Source organism: Taudactylus pleione, unplaced genomic scaffold (assembly GCF_031769625.1).
Source record: "Taudactylus pleione unplaced genomic scaffold, aTauple2 ptg001928l, whole genome shotgun sequence".
In the NCBI taxonomy this organism is placed as follows: domain Eukaryota; kingdom Metazoa; phylum Chordata; class Amphibia; order Anura; family Myobatrachidae; genus Taudactylus; species Taudactylus pleione.
The window spans coordinates 523,104-544,455 of NW_028286325.1; the positions used below are offsets into that span (position 1 = coordinate 523,104).

Sequence of the window (21,352 nt, forward strand, 5' to 3'; positions counted from 1 at the left end):
ATAGATATATAGATATGAGGTAGACAGATATGAGGTAGATATATATATAGATATGAGGTAGATAGATATGAGATAGATATATAGATATGAGATAGATATATAGATATGAGGTAGATATATAGATATGAGATAAATATGAGATAGGTAGATAGATATGAGGTAGATAGATAGTTATGAGATAAATATGAGATAGATATGAGGTAGATAGAAATGAGGTAAATAGATAAGAGATATAGATAGATATGAGATAGATAGATGAGATAAATATGAGATAGATATGAGGTAGACAGATATGAGATAGATATATAGATATGAGATAGATAGATATGAGATATAGATAGATATGAGATATAGATAGATATCTATATATCTATCTATCATATCCATCTACCTCATATCTATCTATATCTCATATTTATCTCTCTCATATCTACCTCATATCTATCTATATCTCATATTTATCTCTCTCCTATCTACCTCATAACTATATATCTATCTCAGATATATAGATATGAGATAGATAAATATGAGATAGATATATAGTTATGAGGTAGATAGATATGAGATATAGATAGATATGAGATATAGATAGATATCTATATATCTATCTATCATATCCATCTATCTCTCATATCTATCTACCTCATATCTATCTATATCTCATATTTATCTCTCTCATATCTACCTCATATCTATCTATATCTCATATTTATCTCTCTCCTATCTACCTCATAACTATATATCTATCTCAGATATATAGATATGAGATAGATAAATATGAGATAGATATATAGTTATGAGGTAGATAGATATGAGATATAGATAGATATGAGATATAGATAGATATCTATATATCTATCTATCATATCCATCTACCTCATATCTATCTATATCTCATATTTATCTCTCTCATATCTACCTCATATCTATCTATATCTCATATTTATCTCTCTCCTATCTACCTCATAACTATATATCTATCTCAGATATATAGATATGAGATAGATAAATATGAGATAGATATATAGTTATGAGGTAGATAGATATGAGATATAGATAGATATGAGATATAGATAGATATCTATATATCTATCTATCATATCCATCTATCTCTCATATCTATCTACCTCATATCTATCTATATCTCATATTTATCTCTCTCATATCTACCTCATATCTATCTATATCTCATATTTATCTCTCTCCTATCTACCTCATAACTATATATCTATCTCATATTTATCTATCTCATATCTATATATCTATCTCATATCTATCTATCTCATATCTATATATCTATCTCATATCTATCTATCATATACATTTATCTCTCATATCTATCTACCTCATATCTATCTATATCTCATTATTTATCTCTCTCATATCTACCTCATATCTACCTCATATCTATCTATATCTCATATTTATCTCTCTCGTATCTACCTCATAACTATATATCTATCTCATATTTATCTATCTCATATCTATATATATATCTCATATCTATCCATCTCATATCTATATATCTATCTCATATCTATATATCTACCTCATATCTAACTACCTCATATCTATCTACATCATATCATATCTATCTCATATCTATATATCTACCTCATATCTATCTACCTCATATCTTTCTATCTCATATTTATCTCATATCTATCTATCTCATATCTAATATCTATCTACCTCATATCTATATATCTATCTATATCTCATATTTATCTCATATCTATCTCTCATATCTATCTACCTCATATCTATATATCTCATATTTATCTAATATCTATCTATCTCATATCTACCTCATATCTATATATCTATCTCATATCTATCTACCTCATATCTATCTCATATGAGATAGATATTTAAATATAGATATGAGATAGATAGATATGATATAGATGAGATAGATAGATATGAGAAAGATATATAGATATGAGATAGATAGATATGAGATAGATAGATATGAAATAGAAATGAGATAGATAGATATGAGAGATATATAGATATCTATCTCATATCTATCTATCTAATATCTATCTATATCTCATATCTATCTATCTCATATCTATCTACCTCATATCTATCTACCTCATATCTATCTACCTCATATCTATCTACCTCATATGAGATAAATATGAGATAGATATATAGATATGAGGTAGATAGATAAATATGAGATATATAGATATGAAGTAGATAGATATGAGATCGATATATAGATATGAGATAGATAGATATGAGATATGAGGTAGATAGATATGAGCTATAGATAGATATGAGATAGATAGATATGAGGTAGATAGATATGAGGTAGATAGATATGAGATAAATATGAGATAGATATGAGGTAGATATATAGATATGAGATAGATAGATATGAGATAGATATATAGATATCTATATCTCATATCTATCTATCTCATATCTATCTATATCTCATCTATCTACCTCATATCTATCTACCTCATATCTATTTACCTCATATCTATCTCATATTTATATCATATCTATCCATCTCATATCTATCTCATATCTATCTATCTCATATCTATCTATGTCATATCTATCTATCTACCTCATATCTATCTATCTCATATCTATTTACCTCATATCTATCTCATATTTATATCATATCTATCCATCTCATATCTATCTCATATCTATCTATCTCATATCTGTCTATCTCATATCTATCTATCTACCTCATATCTATCTACCTCATATCTATCTCATATCTCATATCTATCTACCTCAAATCTATCTCATATTTATCTCATCTATCTATCTCTCTCATATCTATCTATATCTCATATCTATCTACCTCATATCTATCTATGTCATATCTATCTCATAACTATCTATCTACCTCATATCTATCTACCACATATCTATCTCTCATATCTATCTAAATCTCTCTCTCATATCTATATATCGATCTATCTCATATCGATCTACCTCATATCTATCTATCTCATGTCTATCTACCTCATGTCTATCTATCTCATATCTATCTATCTCATATCTATCTATGTCATATCTATCTATCTCATATCTATCTATCTACCTCATATCTATCTATCTATCTCATATCTATTTACCTCATATCTATCTCATATTTATATCATATCTATCTATCTCATATCTATCTCATATCTATCTATCTCATATCTGTCTATCTCATATCTATCTATCTACCTCATATCTATCTCATATCTCATATCTATCTATCTACCTCATATCTACTCATATCTATCTATCTCATATCTATCTATCTACCTCATATCTATTTACCTCATATCTACCTCATATTTATCTCATATCTATCTATCTACCTCATATCTATCTATCTCATATCTATATCATATCTCATATCTATCTCATATCTATCTACCTCATATCTATCTCATATTTATCTCATATCTATCTATCTACCTCATATCTATCTATCTCATATCTATATCATATCTCATATCTATCTCATATCTATCTACCTCATATCTATCTATCTCATATCTATCTCATATCACATATCTATCTACCTCATATTTATCTCATCTATCTATCTCATATCTATCTATCTACCTCATATCTATCTACCTCATATTTATCTCATATCTATCTATCCATCTCATATCTATCTATCTCATATTTATCTATATATCTATCTCTCATATCTATCTATCTACCTCATATCTGTCTACCTCATATCTGTCTATCTACCTCATATCTATCTCATATTTATCTCATATCTATCTATCTATCTCATATCTATCTACCTCATATCTATCTACCTCATATCTATCTCATATCTCATATCTATCTACCTCATATCTATCTCATATTTATCTCATCTATCTATCTATCTCATATCTATCTATATATCTATCTCTCATATCTATCTATCTACCTCATATCTGTCTACCTCATATCTGTCTACCTCATATCTATCTACCTCATATCTATCTCATATATATCTCATAACTATCTATCTACCTCATATCTATCTCTCATATCTATCTATCTCTCTCTCTCATATCTATCTCATATCTATCTACCTCATATCTATCTATCTCATATCTATCTATATATATATCTCATAACTATCTATCTACCTCATATCTATCTATCTCTCTCTCTCATATCTATCTCATATCTATCTACCTCATATCTATCTATCTCATATCTATCTATATATCTATCTCTCATATCTATCTATCTCATATCTATCTACCTCATATCTATCTACCTCATATCTATCTCATATATATCTCATAACTATCTATCTACCTCATATCTATCTCTCATATCTATCTATCTCTCTCTCTCATATCTATCTCATATCTATCTACCTCATATCTATCTATCTCATATCTATCTATCTCATATCTATCTATATATCTATCTCTCATATCTATCTATATATCTATCTCTCATATCTATCTATCTCATATCTATCTATCTATCTCTCATATCTATCTATCTATCTATCTCATATCTATCTACCTCATATCTATCCATCTACCTCATTTCTATCTATCTACCTCATATCTATCTCATATCTATCTATCTACCTCATATCTATCTACCTCATATCTATCTACCTCATATCTATCTATCTCATATCTATCTATCTACCTCATATCTATCTACCTCATATTTATCTCATATCTATCTATCTCATATCTATCTATATATCTATCTCTCATATCTGTCTATCTCATATCTATCTATATCTCATATCTATCTATATCTCATATCTATCTATATCTCATATCTATCTACCTCATATCTATCTCATAACTATCTATCTACCTCATATCTATCTATCTATCTCATATCTATCTACCTCATATCTATCTACCTCATATCTATCTATATATCTATCCATCTCATATCTATCTACCTCATATCTATCTACCTCATATCTATCTACCTCATATCTATCTATATATCTATCTCTCATATCTGTCTATCTCATATCTATCTATATCTCATATCTATCTATATCTCATATCTATCTACCTCATATCTATCTCATAACTATCTATCTACCTCATATCTATCTATCTATCTATCTCATATCTATCTACCTCATATCTATCTACCTCATATCTATCTATATATCTATCCATCTCATATCTATCTATCCATCTCATATCTATCTCATATTTATCTATATATCTATCTCTCATATCTATCTATCTATATATCTATCTCTCATATCTGTCTATCTCATATCTATCTATATCTCATATCTATATCTCATATCTATCTATATCTCATATCTATCTACCTCATATCTATCTCATAACTATCTATCTACCTCATATCTATCTATCTATCTATCTATCTCATATCTATCTACCTCATATCTATCTACCTCATATCTATCTATATATCTATCCATCTCATATCTATCTACCTCATATCTATCTCATATTTATCTCATATCTATCTATCTCATATCTATCTATCCTTCTCATATCTTTCTTCCATCTATCTATCTCATATCTATCTTTCTCATAACCATCTCATATCTATCTATCTCATATTTATCTCATATATCTATCTTATATCTATCTATCCTTCTCATATCTTTCTTCCATCTATCTACCTCATATCTATCTACCTCATATCTATCTCATATTTATCTCATATCTATCTATCTCATATCTATCTACCTCATATCTATCTATCTCATATCTATCTCATATCTATCTACCTCATATCTATCTCATATTTATCTCATAACTATCTATCTACCTCATATCTATCTACCACAAATCTATCTACCTCATATCTATCTATATCTCATATCTATTTACCTCATATCTATCTACCTCATATCTACCTAATTTCTATCTATCTACCTCATATCTATCTATCTATCTATCTCATATCTATCTACCTCATATCTATCTATATATCTATCCATCTCATATCTATCTACCTCATATTTATCTCATATCTATATATCTACATCATATTTATCTCCTATCTATCTATCTCCTATCTATCTATCTCATATCTATCTATCTCATATTTATCTATCTATATATCTACCTCATATCTATCTATATATCTATCTCTCATATCTATCTATATATCTCATATTTATCTATACATCTCTCATATCTATCTACCTCATATCTATCTCATATTTATCTCATATATATCTATCTCATATCTATCTATCCTTCTCATATCTTTCTTCCATCTATCTATCTCATATCTATCTTTCTCATAACCATCTCATATCTATCTATCTCATATTTATCTCATATATCTATCTTATATCTATCTATCCTTCTCATATCTTTCTTCCATCTATCTATCTCATATCTATCTTTCTCATAACCATCTCATATCTATCTATCTCATATTTATCTCATATCTACAGTCAGGTGCATAAATATTGGGACATTGACAGAATTTTCATATTTTGGCCTCTATTCACCACCACAATGGCTTTGAAATGAAACAAACAAGATGTGCTTCACCTGCAGACTTTCAGATTTAATTTGAAGGTAATTACATCCAAATCAGGTGAACGGTGTAGGAATTACAACGGTTTCTATATGTGCCTCCCACTATTTAAGGGGCCAAAAGTAATGGGACAAACGAAATAATCCTAAATCTAACTTTCACTTTTTAATATTTTGTTGCAAATCCTTTGCAGGCAATTACAGCCTGAAGTCTGAAACGCATAGACATCACCAGACGCTGGGTTTCATCCCTGGTGATGCTCTGCCAGGTCTCTACTGCAAATGTCTTCAGTTCCTGCTTGTTCTTGGGGCATTTTCCCTTCAGTTTTGTCTTCATCAAGTGAAATGCATGCTCAGTCGGATTCAGGTCAGGGGATTGACTTGGCCATTGCATAACATTCCACTTTTTAGCCTTAAAAATCTCTTTGGTTGCTTTTGCAGTATTCATCAGGTCATTGTCCATCTGCACTGTGAAGCACTGTCCAATGAGTTCTGAAGCATTTGACTGAATATGAGCATATAATATTGCCCGAAACACTTCAGAATTCATTCTGCTGCTTTTGTCAGCAGTCACATCGTCAATAAATACAAGGGAACCAGTTCCATTAGCAGCCATACATGCCCACGCCATGACACTACCACCACCATGCTTCACTGATGAGGTGGTATGTTTTGGATCATGAGTAGTTCCTTTCCTTCTCCATACCCTTCTCTTCCCATCACTCTGGTACAAGTTGATCTTTGTCTCATCTGTCCATAGGATGTTGTTCCAGAACTCTAATGGCTTTTTTAGATGTTGTTTGGCAAACTCAAATCTGGTCTTCCTGTTTTTGAGGCTCACCAATGGTTTAAATCTTGTGGTGAACCCTCTATATTCACTCGTGAAGTCTTCTCTTGATTGTTGACTTTGACACATATACACCTACCTCCTGGAGAGTGTTCTTGATTTGGCCAACTGTCTTGAAGGGGTTTTTCTTCCCCAGGGAAATAATTCTTCTGTCATCCACCACAGTTGTTTTCCGTGGTCTTCCAGGTCTTTTGGTGTTGCTGAGCTCGCCGATGCGTTCTTTCTTTTTAAGAATGTTTCAAACAGTTGATTTGGCCACACCTAATGTTTTTGCTATCTCTCTGATGAGTTTGTTTAGATTTTTCAGCCTAATGATGGCTTGCTTCACTGATAGTGACAGCTCTTTGGATCTCATATTGAGAGTCGACAGCAACTGATTCCAAATGCAAATGTCACACCTAGAATCAACTCCAGACCTTTTACCTGCTTAATTGATAATGAAATAACGAGGGAATAGCCCACACCTGTCCATGAAATAGCTTTTGAGTCGATAGTCCCATTACTTTTGGCCCCTTAAAAAGTGGGAGGCACATATAGAAACCGTTGTAATTCCTACACCGTTCACCTGATTTGGATATAATTACCCTCAAATTAAATCTGAAAGTCTGCAGTTAAAGCACATCTTGTTTGTTTCATTTCAAAGCCATTGTGGTGGTGAATAGAGGCTAAAATATGAAAATTCTGTCAATGTCCCAATATTTATGCACCTGACTGTATCTATCTATCTCATATCTATCTATCTATTTCATTTATCTATACGCACAAAAAGCACTAATATAGAATATGTGGATTTGTTTCATATGCTGCATACACACGTAAAGATTTTCTGTCCAACCATCCAACTAGTTGGATGGTTGGACAGAAAATCTTTATGTGTGTACCCAGCTTAATAAAGTAAATTTGCAGAATATCCTTCAAAAACAGCCTTTTTCGGGACGGGAAATTGTTGGCGAGGGGGGGGGCGCCATAGGCGTGACACTGGCATAAGAAGCTGCTGAGGGGCAGCGACACAAATCAGCGAAGATAGGCTATAGATAGACGGAAGCGGCATCTGATGGTCTGACACGGAGCTCTCCACTAGTATATGGTTATGTTTGCTTCTCAGGTGCCAAGAAGAGGTGCCATGTATTGGGCAGCCGTGACGGTACACTCTGGGTACATATTTACAACCCTAAGTGGGGAGAATATATTGTGGGCAATGGAGGAGGTGCCCCTTCAGTGCTGGCGGCAGGCGCCTCCATTGTCTCCCATAGTCCTGCCCCTGATGGTGGTTGAGGACCAGAAAATAAGTATTTGTGGTTTCCCCATAGACCTACATTTACATGGCTATTGCTCATTATTACACCATTGTCTCTCTGCCGCCACCCTTTCCCTAACACTATAAATGGGCTGCGTCACCATGTCAACATTTACCATGTCCATAATCAATGTCAACACCTCATTGTCAAGTTATGCAGAATGCCGACATGATCACAAGGTGAAATGCTGACATTTGCAGACGTGCATTGTAATAGGTTGGGAGAATATATATATATATGTATGTTTTTCATTTAATAAATAGAAGTTAATAACAGCAAAGGACAAGTGTGACGGGAGACCCTGCTCACATACCCCCTGTGATACTCTGTATTGGAACCAGATAAGATGAGTCCCTGCATGTCTGACATGTATCTTTTTGAACATCAATAAGTATTGCCCTTCTGTAACACGTGTGCTGTGATTGCCCCAAGCCAAGATATCTGAGCAATAAACATCCGGCCTTACGATGCCGCATCTCCTTGTATCCTGTGAGCACCAGAATAGAGCATGACGCTATTCCGTTCTCTGGTTGTTCTGGATTGAGCCCAATGTCTACAAGCCCAGCCCTCTGCCAGCTACCAGTGCAGACTGGTAAAGAGTAAGGGACCAGTAAGGATCAGCTGCCACTACCCAGGAAGTGTAGCTGTAGTGCCAACACATACCCAGAAGCCAAAGTGGTTCCAGGTGCCGGTGCAGGATTCTGGAAAAAGTGGTTCCAGGTGCCGGTGCAGGATTCTGGAAAAAGTGGTTCCAGGTGCCGATGCAGGAACCTGGGAGTAGTGGTTCCAGGTGCCGATGCAGGAGCCTGGGAGAAGTGGTTCCAGGTGCCGGTGCAGGAGCCTGGGAGAAGTGGTTCCAGGTGCCGGTGCAGGAGCCTGGGAAAAGTCGTTCCAGCTGCCGGTGCAGAAGCCTGGGAGAAGTGGTTCCAGGTGCGGTACAGGAGCCTGGGAGAAGTGGTTCCAGGTGCCGGTGCAGGAGCCTGGGAGAAGTGGTTCCAGGTGCCGGTGCAGGAGCCTGGGAGAAGTGGTTCCAGGTGTCGGTGCAGGAGCCTGGGAGAAGTGGTTCCAGGTGCAGGAGCCTGGGAGAAGTGGTTCCAGGTGCCGGTGCAGGAGCCTGGGAGAAGTGGTTCCAGGTGCCAGAGCCTGGGAGAAGTGATTCTAGGTGCTGGTGCAGGAGCCTGGGAAAAGTCGTTCCAGGTGCCGGTGCAGGAGCCTAGGAGAAGTGTTTCCAGGTGCTGGTGCAGGAGCCTGGCAGAAGTGTTTCCAGGTGCTGGTGAAGGAGCCTGGCAGAGGTGTTTCCAGGTGCCAGAGCCTGGGAGAAGTGGTTCTAGGTGCCGCTGCAGGAGCCTGGGAGAAGTGGTTCCAGGTGCCGCTGCAGTAGCCTGGGAGAAGTGGTTCCAGGTGCCGGTGCAGGAGCCTGGGAGAAGTGGTTCCAGGTGCCGGTGCAGGAGCCTGGGAGAAGTGGTTCCAGGTGCCGGTGCAGGAGCCTGGGAGAAGTGGTTCCAGGTGCCGGTGCAGGAGCCTGGGAGAAGTGGTTCCAGGTGTCGTGCAGGAGCCTGGGAGAAGTGGTTCCAGGTGCCGGTACAGGAGCCTGGGAGAAGTGGTTCCAGGTGCGGTGCAGGAGCCTGGGAGAAGTGGTTCCAGGTGCAGGAGCCTGGGAAAAGTGGTTCCAGGTGCCAGAGCCTGGGAGAAGTGGTTCTAGGTGCCGGTGCAGGAGCCAGGGAGAAGTGGTTCTAGGTGCCGGTACAGGAGCCTGGGAGAAGTGGTTCCAGGTGCCGCTGCAGGAGCCTGGCAGATGTGGTTCCAGGTGCCGCTGCAGGAGCCTGGCAGAAGTGGTTTCAGGTGCCGGTGCAGGAGCCTGGTAGAAGTCGTTCCACGTGCCATTGTATGAGTTTGGTGGTGGCTGCGAAGTCAACGGCCACTTCGCAATGGGAGGAGTCAGTAACAGGCACTTACTGAAGGTGAGAGGGAATATTTAGGAGTGGTGAAGTAAGGCCACTCAGGTTACTCAGGGACAAGTAACCACCCTCAGTCTCAGTGTGATTGCCTGGCAGAGCGAGGTCATCTGGTCACAGTGAGGCTTCTTAAAGGGGCCACGGAAACCCAGATATGAACCTGGGGGTGAATACATTTCTTGATGTGGTGCTAACGTTCCTGAGCAATCTATTATCTCCCCTCTGTATTAGGACAATGCTCGGATGGTATCTGTAAAGTCTCATGAGCAGGTGCAGTCTCCGGTCTCTTGTGCCTCAACCTCATCTATCTATCTGGCCTCCTGCCTATTATGTCCTAGGTACTGTATTATGCTTCTTTAGTACCTAGTACTTTGTCTGTTGGTCCCGTACATCTTATATATAAGGTAACCTGCTGTAATAGTGAAGTGCATGGGGGACAGATATACTTATATACAATAGCAGCAAACATTTAATGCAGATTATTATTATTTAGCTCAGTAATACATGGCCTTTGATATATATGAATTTCAAATGCTTATTATATTTGCTCCTTAATTAGTGCAACTAATCAATTCTGTAAGTAATGATACAAGATGACCTCTGTATCTGTAAGTGACAGAGGTTAACGCTGATCTTACTTTTGTCTATATCGGTTCCATCCCTGTCTTTCAATGGAATCCTTGCGTTTTTAAAACTAAAATTATTTATGATGAGGCAGATCCCCGGTGTCTGACGGCTCATTTTATACAATTGATCTGATGGCTAAAATTGAAAAAAAAAAAAAAAAAACATTTTTACTCTTACATTATATTATTACAAATCATCACACACAATCCAAATAAATATTAGTTTTAAAATTACAAAAAAACGAATCACCTGGGAAAGCGGATGTATGCACTGAGAGCAGGTAGCCCGTCACCCGGGAAAGTGGCTGTATATACACTGAGAGCAGGTAGCCCGTCACCCGGGAAAGCGGATGTATACACTGAGAGCAGGTAGCCCGTCACCCGGGAAAGCGGATGTATACACAGAGCAGGTAACCAGTCACCCGGGAAAGTGGCTGTATATACACTGAGAGCAGGTAGCACGTCACCCGGGAAAGCAGATGTATACACTGACAGCAGGTAGCCAGTCACCCGGGAAAGTGGCTGTATATACACTGAGAGCAGGTAGCCAGTCACCCGGGAAAGCGGAGGTATATACACTGAGAGCAGGTAGCCAGTCACCCGGGAAAGCGGATGTATACACTGAGAGCAGGTAGCCCGTCACCCGGGAAAGCGGCTGTATACACTGAGAGCAGGTATAGAAGAATGTAGAAGGTGATATCTGCCAACAATTGCGCTACAAAGGCTGCTAAAGGGTAAATCTCCTTGGTGTTATCCTCACCAAAATTACATTAACACAAACAAAAATCCGGAGAATACCACTCTGCGCTCACCCAAGATATAGAATTTACTTATCTTCAATATGAAGTCCTGATCTTGGGACCTCAAATCCTTTTTATATTGGACACTTTATATGATAGGTGTGGGATGTATGTTCCAATGTTGATGAATATGTGGGAACATAAAACATAGAAAACAATCTAGTGCAGACGTATAAGAATTCACTTGAGTACACAATAATTCACATATAGGGGTGTATATGATCTACCCCAAATTAATACATATATAGTCCATTCAGGTATATGCTCTCCATATGTCCATATTAAAATGGAAAAAAAGGCACATTTAAAAACCAAAGAGACAAAATTTCCAAAAAAAATAAAAGTGTTTTAATTGGATATATCCAAATGAAGGAGTTCCAAATAACTTTAAAAATACAACAATGCTTCACAGCTGAAATATCCACAAAAGGTGAAGATGGCTTCCTACCAGAATACAGTGTTTTTTTGTGCGTATAAGAGTGATCTCACTGCCCGCAGTAATGCACCCAAATCTTCGATGGAAATGGCACCGTCCTCCTCTGGTCTGGTCAGGATAGCTGTTCAACACCAATACCGCCAACACGTTTCGATCAGTACTCTGATCTTCCTCAAGGCTTGGATGTCTGCCACTCTTCCCATGGGTATTTATACCCAGTGGGATAAAATGCACCTAATTACTGGGAGGAGCCATCCTCACTTACAAAATACACATGTTTACAAATATTGCATAAAAAACTCTCTAACATAAAAAATATCTTCCTGAACAAATGACCATGCCATCGTTTCTTTAATAACATAAAAAACATAGATTTTATAGTCTTTATTTGTAAATAAAGTTATATACATAAATTTCCGGCTATTACTTCCGGTTCGGCCAATAAATATGTCCCCACAAAACTTAACCATAATGGTTCCTCCTGCCATTAATCTGATCCTATACCTCCGTGTAGCCTGCATTGCCCCAAGGGCATCACCATCCGTTCCCGCATCTGCATCCGGTTCGGACACAAAATGCGTCCCCGCGATGCTTCTACACCAGAGTTCCCCCCTGGCACTGCCTCAATGGGGGACTTCGGCTACACATCCGTAACGTGACGGACATCATCTTCCGGTCCCGCATCTGGGCAGGCCGAGAAAGATGTCCCCGCGATGTTTCCATACCAGGGTTCCCCTTCCATAGATTTATTAATAGGGGACAAAAAATAGTGTTGTGCATTGAACTCTAACCCGGATGTTATTCCGGTACTATTCCCGTTACATGCACTTCACAGTTACCTACCCAATTATTTTAAAAAACCTTAGATGAACAATACAACAATTATTGCTTTTTGAAATAACCAGATATCTCTTTTTCTTAAAATTTGGCAAATCGATATGTTGACATTTGGCCTATATAAAAGAATCTTCAGTGGCCATTTTAGATCCTGGCATATCTGTTTTTTTCACCAAATATTCAATTTGACAACCTATGTGTTGAATAATTAAATGTTATTCACAAAATTAACCATATTTGACATATTTAGTGATATACAGTTAAACAAATAAAAAACATCATTTTTTTTTTTTTTTTTTTTTTTAAAACAGACATCATTTTTTTGGTGATCCGTTATTTTTCAAAGTTATCCTTGGTGTTCTCCATATGTTAGCCCTTTAAGATAGAGGAAAAATATCATATAAGAATTACATATTCAAAAACCAGAAACATTATTACTCCAAAAACCACTTCACTTCAAAATCCTTATTTAACCCATATGGCATCAAGGTTTTAAATGAGTATATGTGTTCCATCTCAGTTTTGGCTAAAACTTTCACAACGTTATTGCATCTCCAACTCCCTTTTACTAATTTACATGCCCCAAAGGCTGTAATTTCTTTCCGATTTCCCTGATGGTATTCCTTAAAATGTAAGGAGAGTGCATGGGTTTCCAACCCATTCTTTATATTACGTAAGTGTCCCCCGAACCTTATTTTGAGGTTCCTGGAGGTTCTCCCCACATAATATTTCTCACAACTACATTTTATGAAATAAATAACATTTTTTGAGGCACAAGTTATAAATTCCCTTATTTTTTTGGTGTGGCCATTTATTGTTATTTCTTCACATTTATTCATCCCCATAGTGTTTTTACACATACAACACGTGCCACACCTAAAAAAACCTTTCGACAAAATAGTGGTGCCCGTTTTCTGTGGAGACAATGCACTCTTAACTAAATTATCTTTTATGTTTTTAGCCTTTCTGTATATGAATTTGGGTTTATCAGAAAAAACATTTTTTAAAAGAGGGTCCTCTACTAAAATGGGCCAATGTGTTTTGAAGATTTTTTCTACCTGTTTGAACTGGGTGGTATAACCCGAGATAAATGCTATGGACAAGTCTCTCTTTAATGTATCACCTTTGTCTCCCTTACCCTCTATATTTGCCTTTGGAACTAATAGGAACTTTCTATCTATATCCCCACATTTTTTTCTAACTTTCTCCAAATTTTCAGGTATATAACCACTATTTCTGAATTTATTGATCAACTCTTCCGCCTGATTTTTATAAACTTGATCATCCGTGCAGTTTCTCTTCAATCTTTGTAGTTGGCTTTCTGGAATGGAATCTAACCAATTACTATGGTGACAACTTGAAGTATGGATATATGATCCTGAGTCTGTAGGTTTAACAAAATTACGAGTTTTTAATATACCATCCTCAACATAAATGTTGAGATCCAGGAAATTCACACCAATCTTGCTACTATCAAATGTCAACACTATATTATAACTATTATTATATTATATAACTACAGACTCAGGATCATATATCCATACTTCAAGTTGTCACCATAGTAATTGGTTAGATTCCATTCCAGAAAGCCAACTACAAAGATTGAAGAGAAACTGCACGGATGATCAAGTTTATAAAAATCAGGCGGAAGAGTTGATCAATAAATTCAGAAATAGTGGTTATATACCTGAAAATTTGGAGAAAGCTAGAAAAAAATGTGGGGATATAGATTGAAAGTTCCTATTAGTTCCAAAGGCAAATATAGAGGGTAAGGGAGACAGAGGTGATACATTAAAGAGAGACTTGTCCATAGCATTTATCTCGGGTTATACCACCCAGTTCAAACAGGTAGAAAAAATCTTCAAAACACATTGGCCCATTTTAGTAGAGGACCCTCTTTTAAAAAATGTTATCTCTGATAAACCCAAATTCATATACAGAAAGGCTAAAAACATAAAAGATAATTTAGTTAAGAGTGCATTGTCTCCACAGAAAACGGGCACCACTATTTTGTCGAAAGGTTTTTTTAGGTGTGGCACTTGTTGTATGTGTAAAAACACTATGGGGATGAATAAATGTGAAGAAATAACAATAAATGGCCACACCAAAAAAATAAGGGAATTTATAACTTGTGCCTCAAAAAATGTTATTTATTTCATAAAATGTAGTTGTGAGAAATATTATGTGGGGAGAACCTCCAGGAACCTCAAAATAAGGTTCGGGGAACACTTACGTAATATAAAGAATGGGTTGGAAACCCATGCACTCTCCTTACATTTTAAGGAATACCATCAGGGAAATCGGAAAGAAATTACAGCCTTTGGGGCATGTAAATTAGTAAAAGGGAGTTGGAGATGCAATAACGTTGCGAAAGTTTTAGCCAAAACTGAGATGGAACACATATACTCATTTAAAACCTTGATGCCATATGGGTTAAATAAGGATTTGAAGTGAAGTGGTTTTTGGAGTAATAATGTTTCTGGTTTTTGAATATGTAATTCTTATATGATATTTTTCCTCTATCTTAAAGGGCTAACATATGGAGAACACCAAGGATAACTTTGAAAAATAATGGATCACCAAAAAAATGATGTCTGTTTTAAAAAAAAAAATAAAAAAAAAAAATGATGTTTTTTATTTGTTTAACTGTATATCACTAAATATGTCAAATATGGTTAATTTTGTGAATAACATTTAATTATTCAACACATAGGTTGTCAAATTGAATATTTGGTGAAAAAAATAGATATGCCAGGATCTAAAATGGCCACTGAAGATTCTTTTATATAGGCCAAATGTCAACATATCGATTTGCCAAATTTTAAGAAAAAGAGATATCTGGTTATTTCAAAAAGCAATAATTGTTGTATTGTTCATCTAAGGTTTTTTAAAATAATTGGGTAGGTAACTGTGAAGTGCATGTAACGGGAATAGTACCGGAATAACATCCGGGTTAGAGTTCAATGCACAACACTATTTTTTGTCCCCTATTAATAAATTTATGGAAGGGGAACCCTGGTATGGAAACATCGCGGGGACATCTTTCTCGGCCCGCCCAGATGCGGGACCGGAAGATGATGTCCGTCACGTTACGGATGTGTAGCCGAAGTCCCCCATTGAGGCAGTGCCAGGGGGGAACTCTGGTGTAGAAGCATCGCGGGGACGCATTTTGTGTCCGAACCGGATGCAGATGTGGGACCGGATGGTGATGCCCTTGGGGCAACGCAGGCTACACGGAGGTATAGGATCAGATTAATGGCAGGAGGAACCATTATGGTTAAGTTTTGTGGGGACATATTTATTGGCCGAACCGGAAGTAATAGCCGGAAATTTATGTATATAACTTTATTTACAAATAAAGACTATAAAATCTATGTTTTTTATGTTATTAAAGAAACGATGGCATGGTCATTTGTTCAGGAAGATATTTTTTATGTTAGAGAGTTTTTTATGCAATGTTTGTAAACATGTGTATTTTGTAAGTGAGGATGGCTCCTCCCAGTAATTAGGTGCATTTTATCCCACTGGGTATAAATACCCATGGGAAGAGTGGCAGACATCCAAGCCTTGAGGAAGATCAGAGTACTGATCGAAACGCGTTGGCGGTATTGGTGTTGAACAGCTATCCTGACCAGACCAGAGGAGGACGGTGCCATTTCCATCGAAGATTTGGGTGCATTACTGCGGGCAGTGAGATCACTCTTATACGCACAAAAAAACACTGTATTCTGGTAGGAAGCCATCTTCACCTTTTGTGGATATTTCAGCTGTGAAGCATTGTTGTATTTTTAAAGTTATTTGGAACTCCTTCATTTGGATATATCCAATTAAAACACTTTTATTTTTTTGGAAATTTTGTCTCTTTGGTTTTTAAATGTGCCTTTTTTTCCATTTTAATATGGACATATGGAGAGCATATACCTGAATGGACTATATATGTATTAATTTGGGGTAGATCATATACACCCCTATATGTGAATTATTGTGTACTCAAGTGAATTCTTATACGTCTGCACTAGATTGTTTTCTATGTTTTATGTTCCCACATATTCATCAACATTGGAACATACATCCCACACCTATCATATAAAGTGTCCAATATAAAAAGGATTTGAGGTCCCAAGATCAGGACTTCATATTGAAGATAAGTAAATTCTATATCTTGGGTGAGCGCAGAGTGGTATTCTCCGGATTTTTGTTTGTGTTAATGTAATTTTGGTGAGGATAACACCAAGGAGATTTACCCTTTAGCAGCCTTTGTAGCGCAATTGTTGGCAGATATCACCTTCTACATTCTTCTATATCTATTATCCAAATGATATTTGCCTTTTTGCTGCTTTCAATTATGTTCTCATTAAGAGAAAACAGACAAGTTTTATCCAGTAAATTTTTTGATGAAAATTGTGAAGATACTATTTTGGAAGATGATGATGTAGGTAGTATAATGAAAAAAATGGAAAAACTGCTACTAAAGGAGGGAAAACTGTGGTGGGAAGTGTATACGTTAGAAAATTATACCACTAATAAATTGATCCCTAGGGGACTTAAAATAGATAAAGTTGCTTCTTTTGAAGATTCAACTGAAACATTCAAAAAAGACTGGGATAAAATAATTGAAAATTGTTCATTTAAACTTATGGAATTAATTATTCAGGAAAGACGTAAACAATTAAAAATGGTGGAGGAGGAAATAGAAGTGTCAAAAACTCTTATTGCCCCATTTTCGAAACATTCTGATTATAAAGATTTAGAAAAAAGTATTGTGTTTAGATTAAAAAAGAATGAAAAGGAACTAATGACAAAAAAATTAAAGAAATTTAATAGAGATAAAAATGAATCTAGTATACTACAGGAGGGACGGGATGTTGTATCAGTGAGAAATAGTAGATATAATCCAAGATCTACAACAGCAAATTATGTTCCTTATGACAGGTTGGAGAAACCCTGGAATGGGACAAGAAAAAGAAGGGAATCTCCTATAAGGATAGAAAAGGAGTACACACCTTATCATAATTGGAAATCTCAAAACTACACAGAAAATAGATCTTTTTCAAATAAAGGATGGACAAGGGTTCCATCATCTAGATATAAACAGGATAATTGGAGGACAGTGGATCATAATAATAAAAGGTGGGAGGAAAGAAGTTCCCCCATGGGTGGTCAGGAACGGTGGAGGAATAAAGACCACATTATTAGAACCAATAATCGATTTGGGACTTTAGGAGAATCAGATGATTTTTTAGATTATGGACACAACCGCAGACACAATACATAAAACCCTATTTACATAGGGGAAAAAGGGGAGGTCAAAAAAAGACGAAAAACAAAAGAAATATTAGGAGACAAAAACGAAAAAGAGGAGGAATAACTACAAACCAAAAAAATTCCAACACTGAGAATAATAGTGAATTGCAGGGAAAAATTAAGATTTTTAATTTAAGTCAACATATTCTGAATGAACACGAAATATCCCTGCTTGAAAAGGGCCTAAAATTTGCCCCTTCTGCAAAACTAAATAAATTTGATTTATATGTGGACCTTCAGAAATTTTTGCGGAAACTATCTATAAAAAGATTTTTTGAAGCAAAGGTTCCCTTAGGATCGGAAATTGAATATGATGTTACTTGCCCTAAACAGTTTAAACCAAAGTCGATATTCAACCCCACTCATATGAGAGGAAATTACGTGGAGACGTTCGAACATTTGGTGAATAGAGACATAGATTTAATAATACCAAAATGTAAAAACTTTAACCTGACAAAAAAGGAGAATGAAGCATTGAAAAATCTTAGGCTAAATAAAAACATTGTAATAAAACCCACCGATAAAGGGGGAGGAGTGGTGGTGATGGACTTAGGCAAGTATGAGGAGGAGGTTTACAGACAGTTAAATGATATTAAGGTATATAAAAAATTAAGAGGGGATCCGACTAAAAGGATTTTAACAAATTTAGTCTCTCTGATAACAGAATATATACATAATGGAACCATTACTGAGTCAGAGGGAAAATTCTTAATACCTGAGGATCCTAACATACCAGTGATTTATATTTTGCCAAAGGTCCACAAGGACACTCAAAATCCTCCGGGTCGTCCAATCGTTTCGGGTTGCAATTCTATAACTGCAAACCTTTCTGAATTTATAGACTACTACTTACAACCTCTTGTAATAAAGAATAAGTCCCATCTTAAGGATACCCGTGATGCCCTAAATGTTTTGAAAGAGATACAGTGGGAGGATGACTATTATGTTGTGACAGCAGATGTTAATTCCCTGTACACAATAATTAATCATGATTTAGGAGTGGAAGCTGTTACCACTTTTCTGGAGGACAGTGGCTATGAAACAGAACTCTGTGACCTTTTGATTAAGGGAATTTATTTTATCCTCCGAAATAATTATTTTCACTTTAAGGATCAATTCTACTTACAAAAAATGGGGACTGCAATGGGTACCAGGTTCGCCCCAAGCTATGCCAATATGTTCATGGGAATGTGGGAGTCGGAAAATATGTTTGGCAGAACCATCAGTTTGGGGCGAGCCTGGTATCCTGGTCACGATACATAGATGACATCCTTTTTATAAGGAAGGGTGATGCAGAATCCTTAACCTCTTTTTGCAGTCATCTTAATAATAATAGTTATAATATAGTGTTGACATTTGATAGTAGCAAGATTGGTGTGAATTTCCTGGATCTCAACATTTATGTTGAGGATGGTATATTAAAAACTCGTAATTTTGTTAAACCTACAGACTCAGGATCATATATCCATACTTCAAGTTGTCACCATAGTAATTGGTTAGATTCCATTCCAGAAAGCCAACTACAAAGATTGAAGAGAAACTGCACGGATGATCAAGTTTATAAAAATCAGGCGGAAGAGTTGATCAATAAATTCAGAAATAGTGGTTATATACCTGAAAATTTGGAGAAAGCTAGAAAAAAATGTGGGGATATAGATAGAAAGTTCCTATTAGTTCCAAAGGCAAATATAGAGGGTAAGGGAGACAAAGGTGATACATTAAAGAGAGACTTGTCCATAGCATTTATCTCGGGTTATACCACCCAGTTCAAACAGGTAGAAAAAATCTTCAAAACACATTGGCCCATTTTAGTAGAGGACCCTCTTTTAAAATTTTTTATCTCTGATAAACCCAAATTCATATACAGAAAGGCTAAAAACATAAAAGATAATTTAGTTAAGAGTGCATTGTCTCCACAGAAAACGGGCACCACTATTTTGTCGAAAGGTTTTTTTAGGTGTGGCACGTGTTGTATGTGTAAAAACACTATGGGGATGAATAAATGTGAAGAAATAACAATAAATGGCCACACCAAAAAAATAAGGGAATTTATAACTTGTGCCTCAAAAAATGTTATTTATTTCATAAAATGTAGTTGTGAGAAATATTATGTGGGGAGAACCTCCAGGAACCTCAAAATAAGGTTCGGGGAACACTTACGTAATATAAAGAATGGGTTGGAAACCCATGCACTCTCCTTACATTTTAAGGAATACCATCAGGGAAATCGGAAAGAAATTACAGCCTTTGGGGCATGTAAATTAGTAAAAGGGAGTTGGAGATGCAATAACGTTGCGAAAGTTTTAGCCAAAACTGAGATGGAACACATATACTCATTTAAAACCTTGATGCCATATGGGTTAAATAAGGATTTTGAAGTGAAGTGGTTTTTGGAGTAATAATGTTTCTGGTTTTTGAATATGTAATTCTTATATGATATTTTTCCTCTATCTTAAAGGGCTAACATATGGAGAACACCAAGGATAACTTTGAAAAATAACGGATCACCAAAAAAATGATGTCTGTTTTAAAAAAAAAATAAAAATAAAAAAAAATGATGTTTTTTATTTGTTTAACTGTATATCACTAAATATGTCAAATATGGTTAATTTTGTGAATAACATTTAATTATTCAACGCATAGGTTGTCAAATTGATTATTTGGTGAAAAAAACAGATATGCCAGGATCTAAAATGGCCACTGAAGATTCTTTTATATAGGCCAAATGTCAACATATCGATTTGCCAAATTTTAA

The 21,352-nt window shown here is 35.8% G+C and overlaps 1 protein-coding gene across 1 annotated transcript in view; it reads right to left on the reverse strand.

Annotated features, from left to right (window-relative positions):
- LOC148436172 (caspase-8-like) overlaps positions 1-21,352 on the reverse strand; it is a 105,107-nt gene that overhangs the window by 30,577 nt on the left and 53,178 nt on the right. Inside the window, exon 6 of the mRNA XM_088465258.1 lies at positions 11,233-11,356. Within this exon, the coding sequence (XP_088321384.1) occupies positions 11,233-11,356 (124 nt within the window). The remainder of the gene's footprint in view (positions 1-11,232; positions 11,357-21,352) is intronic.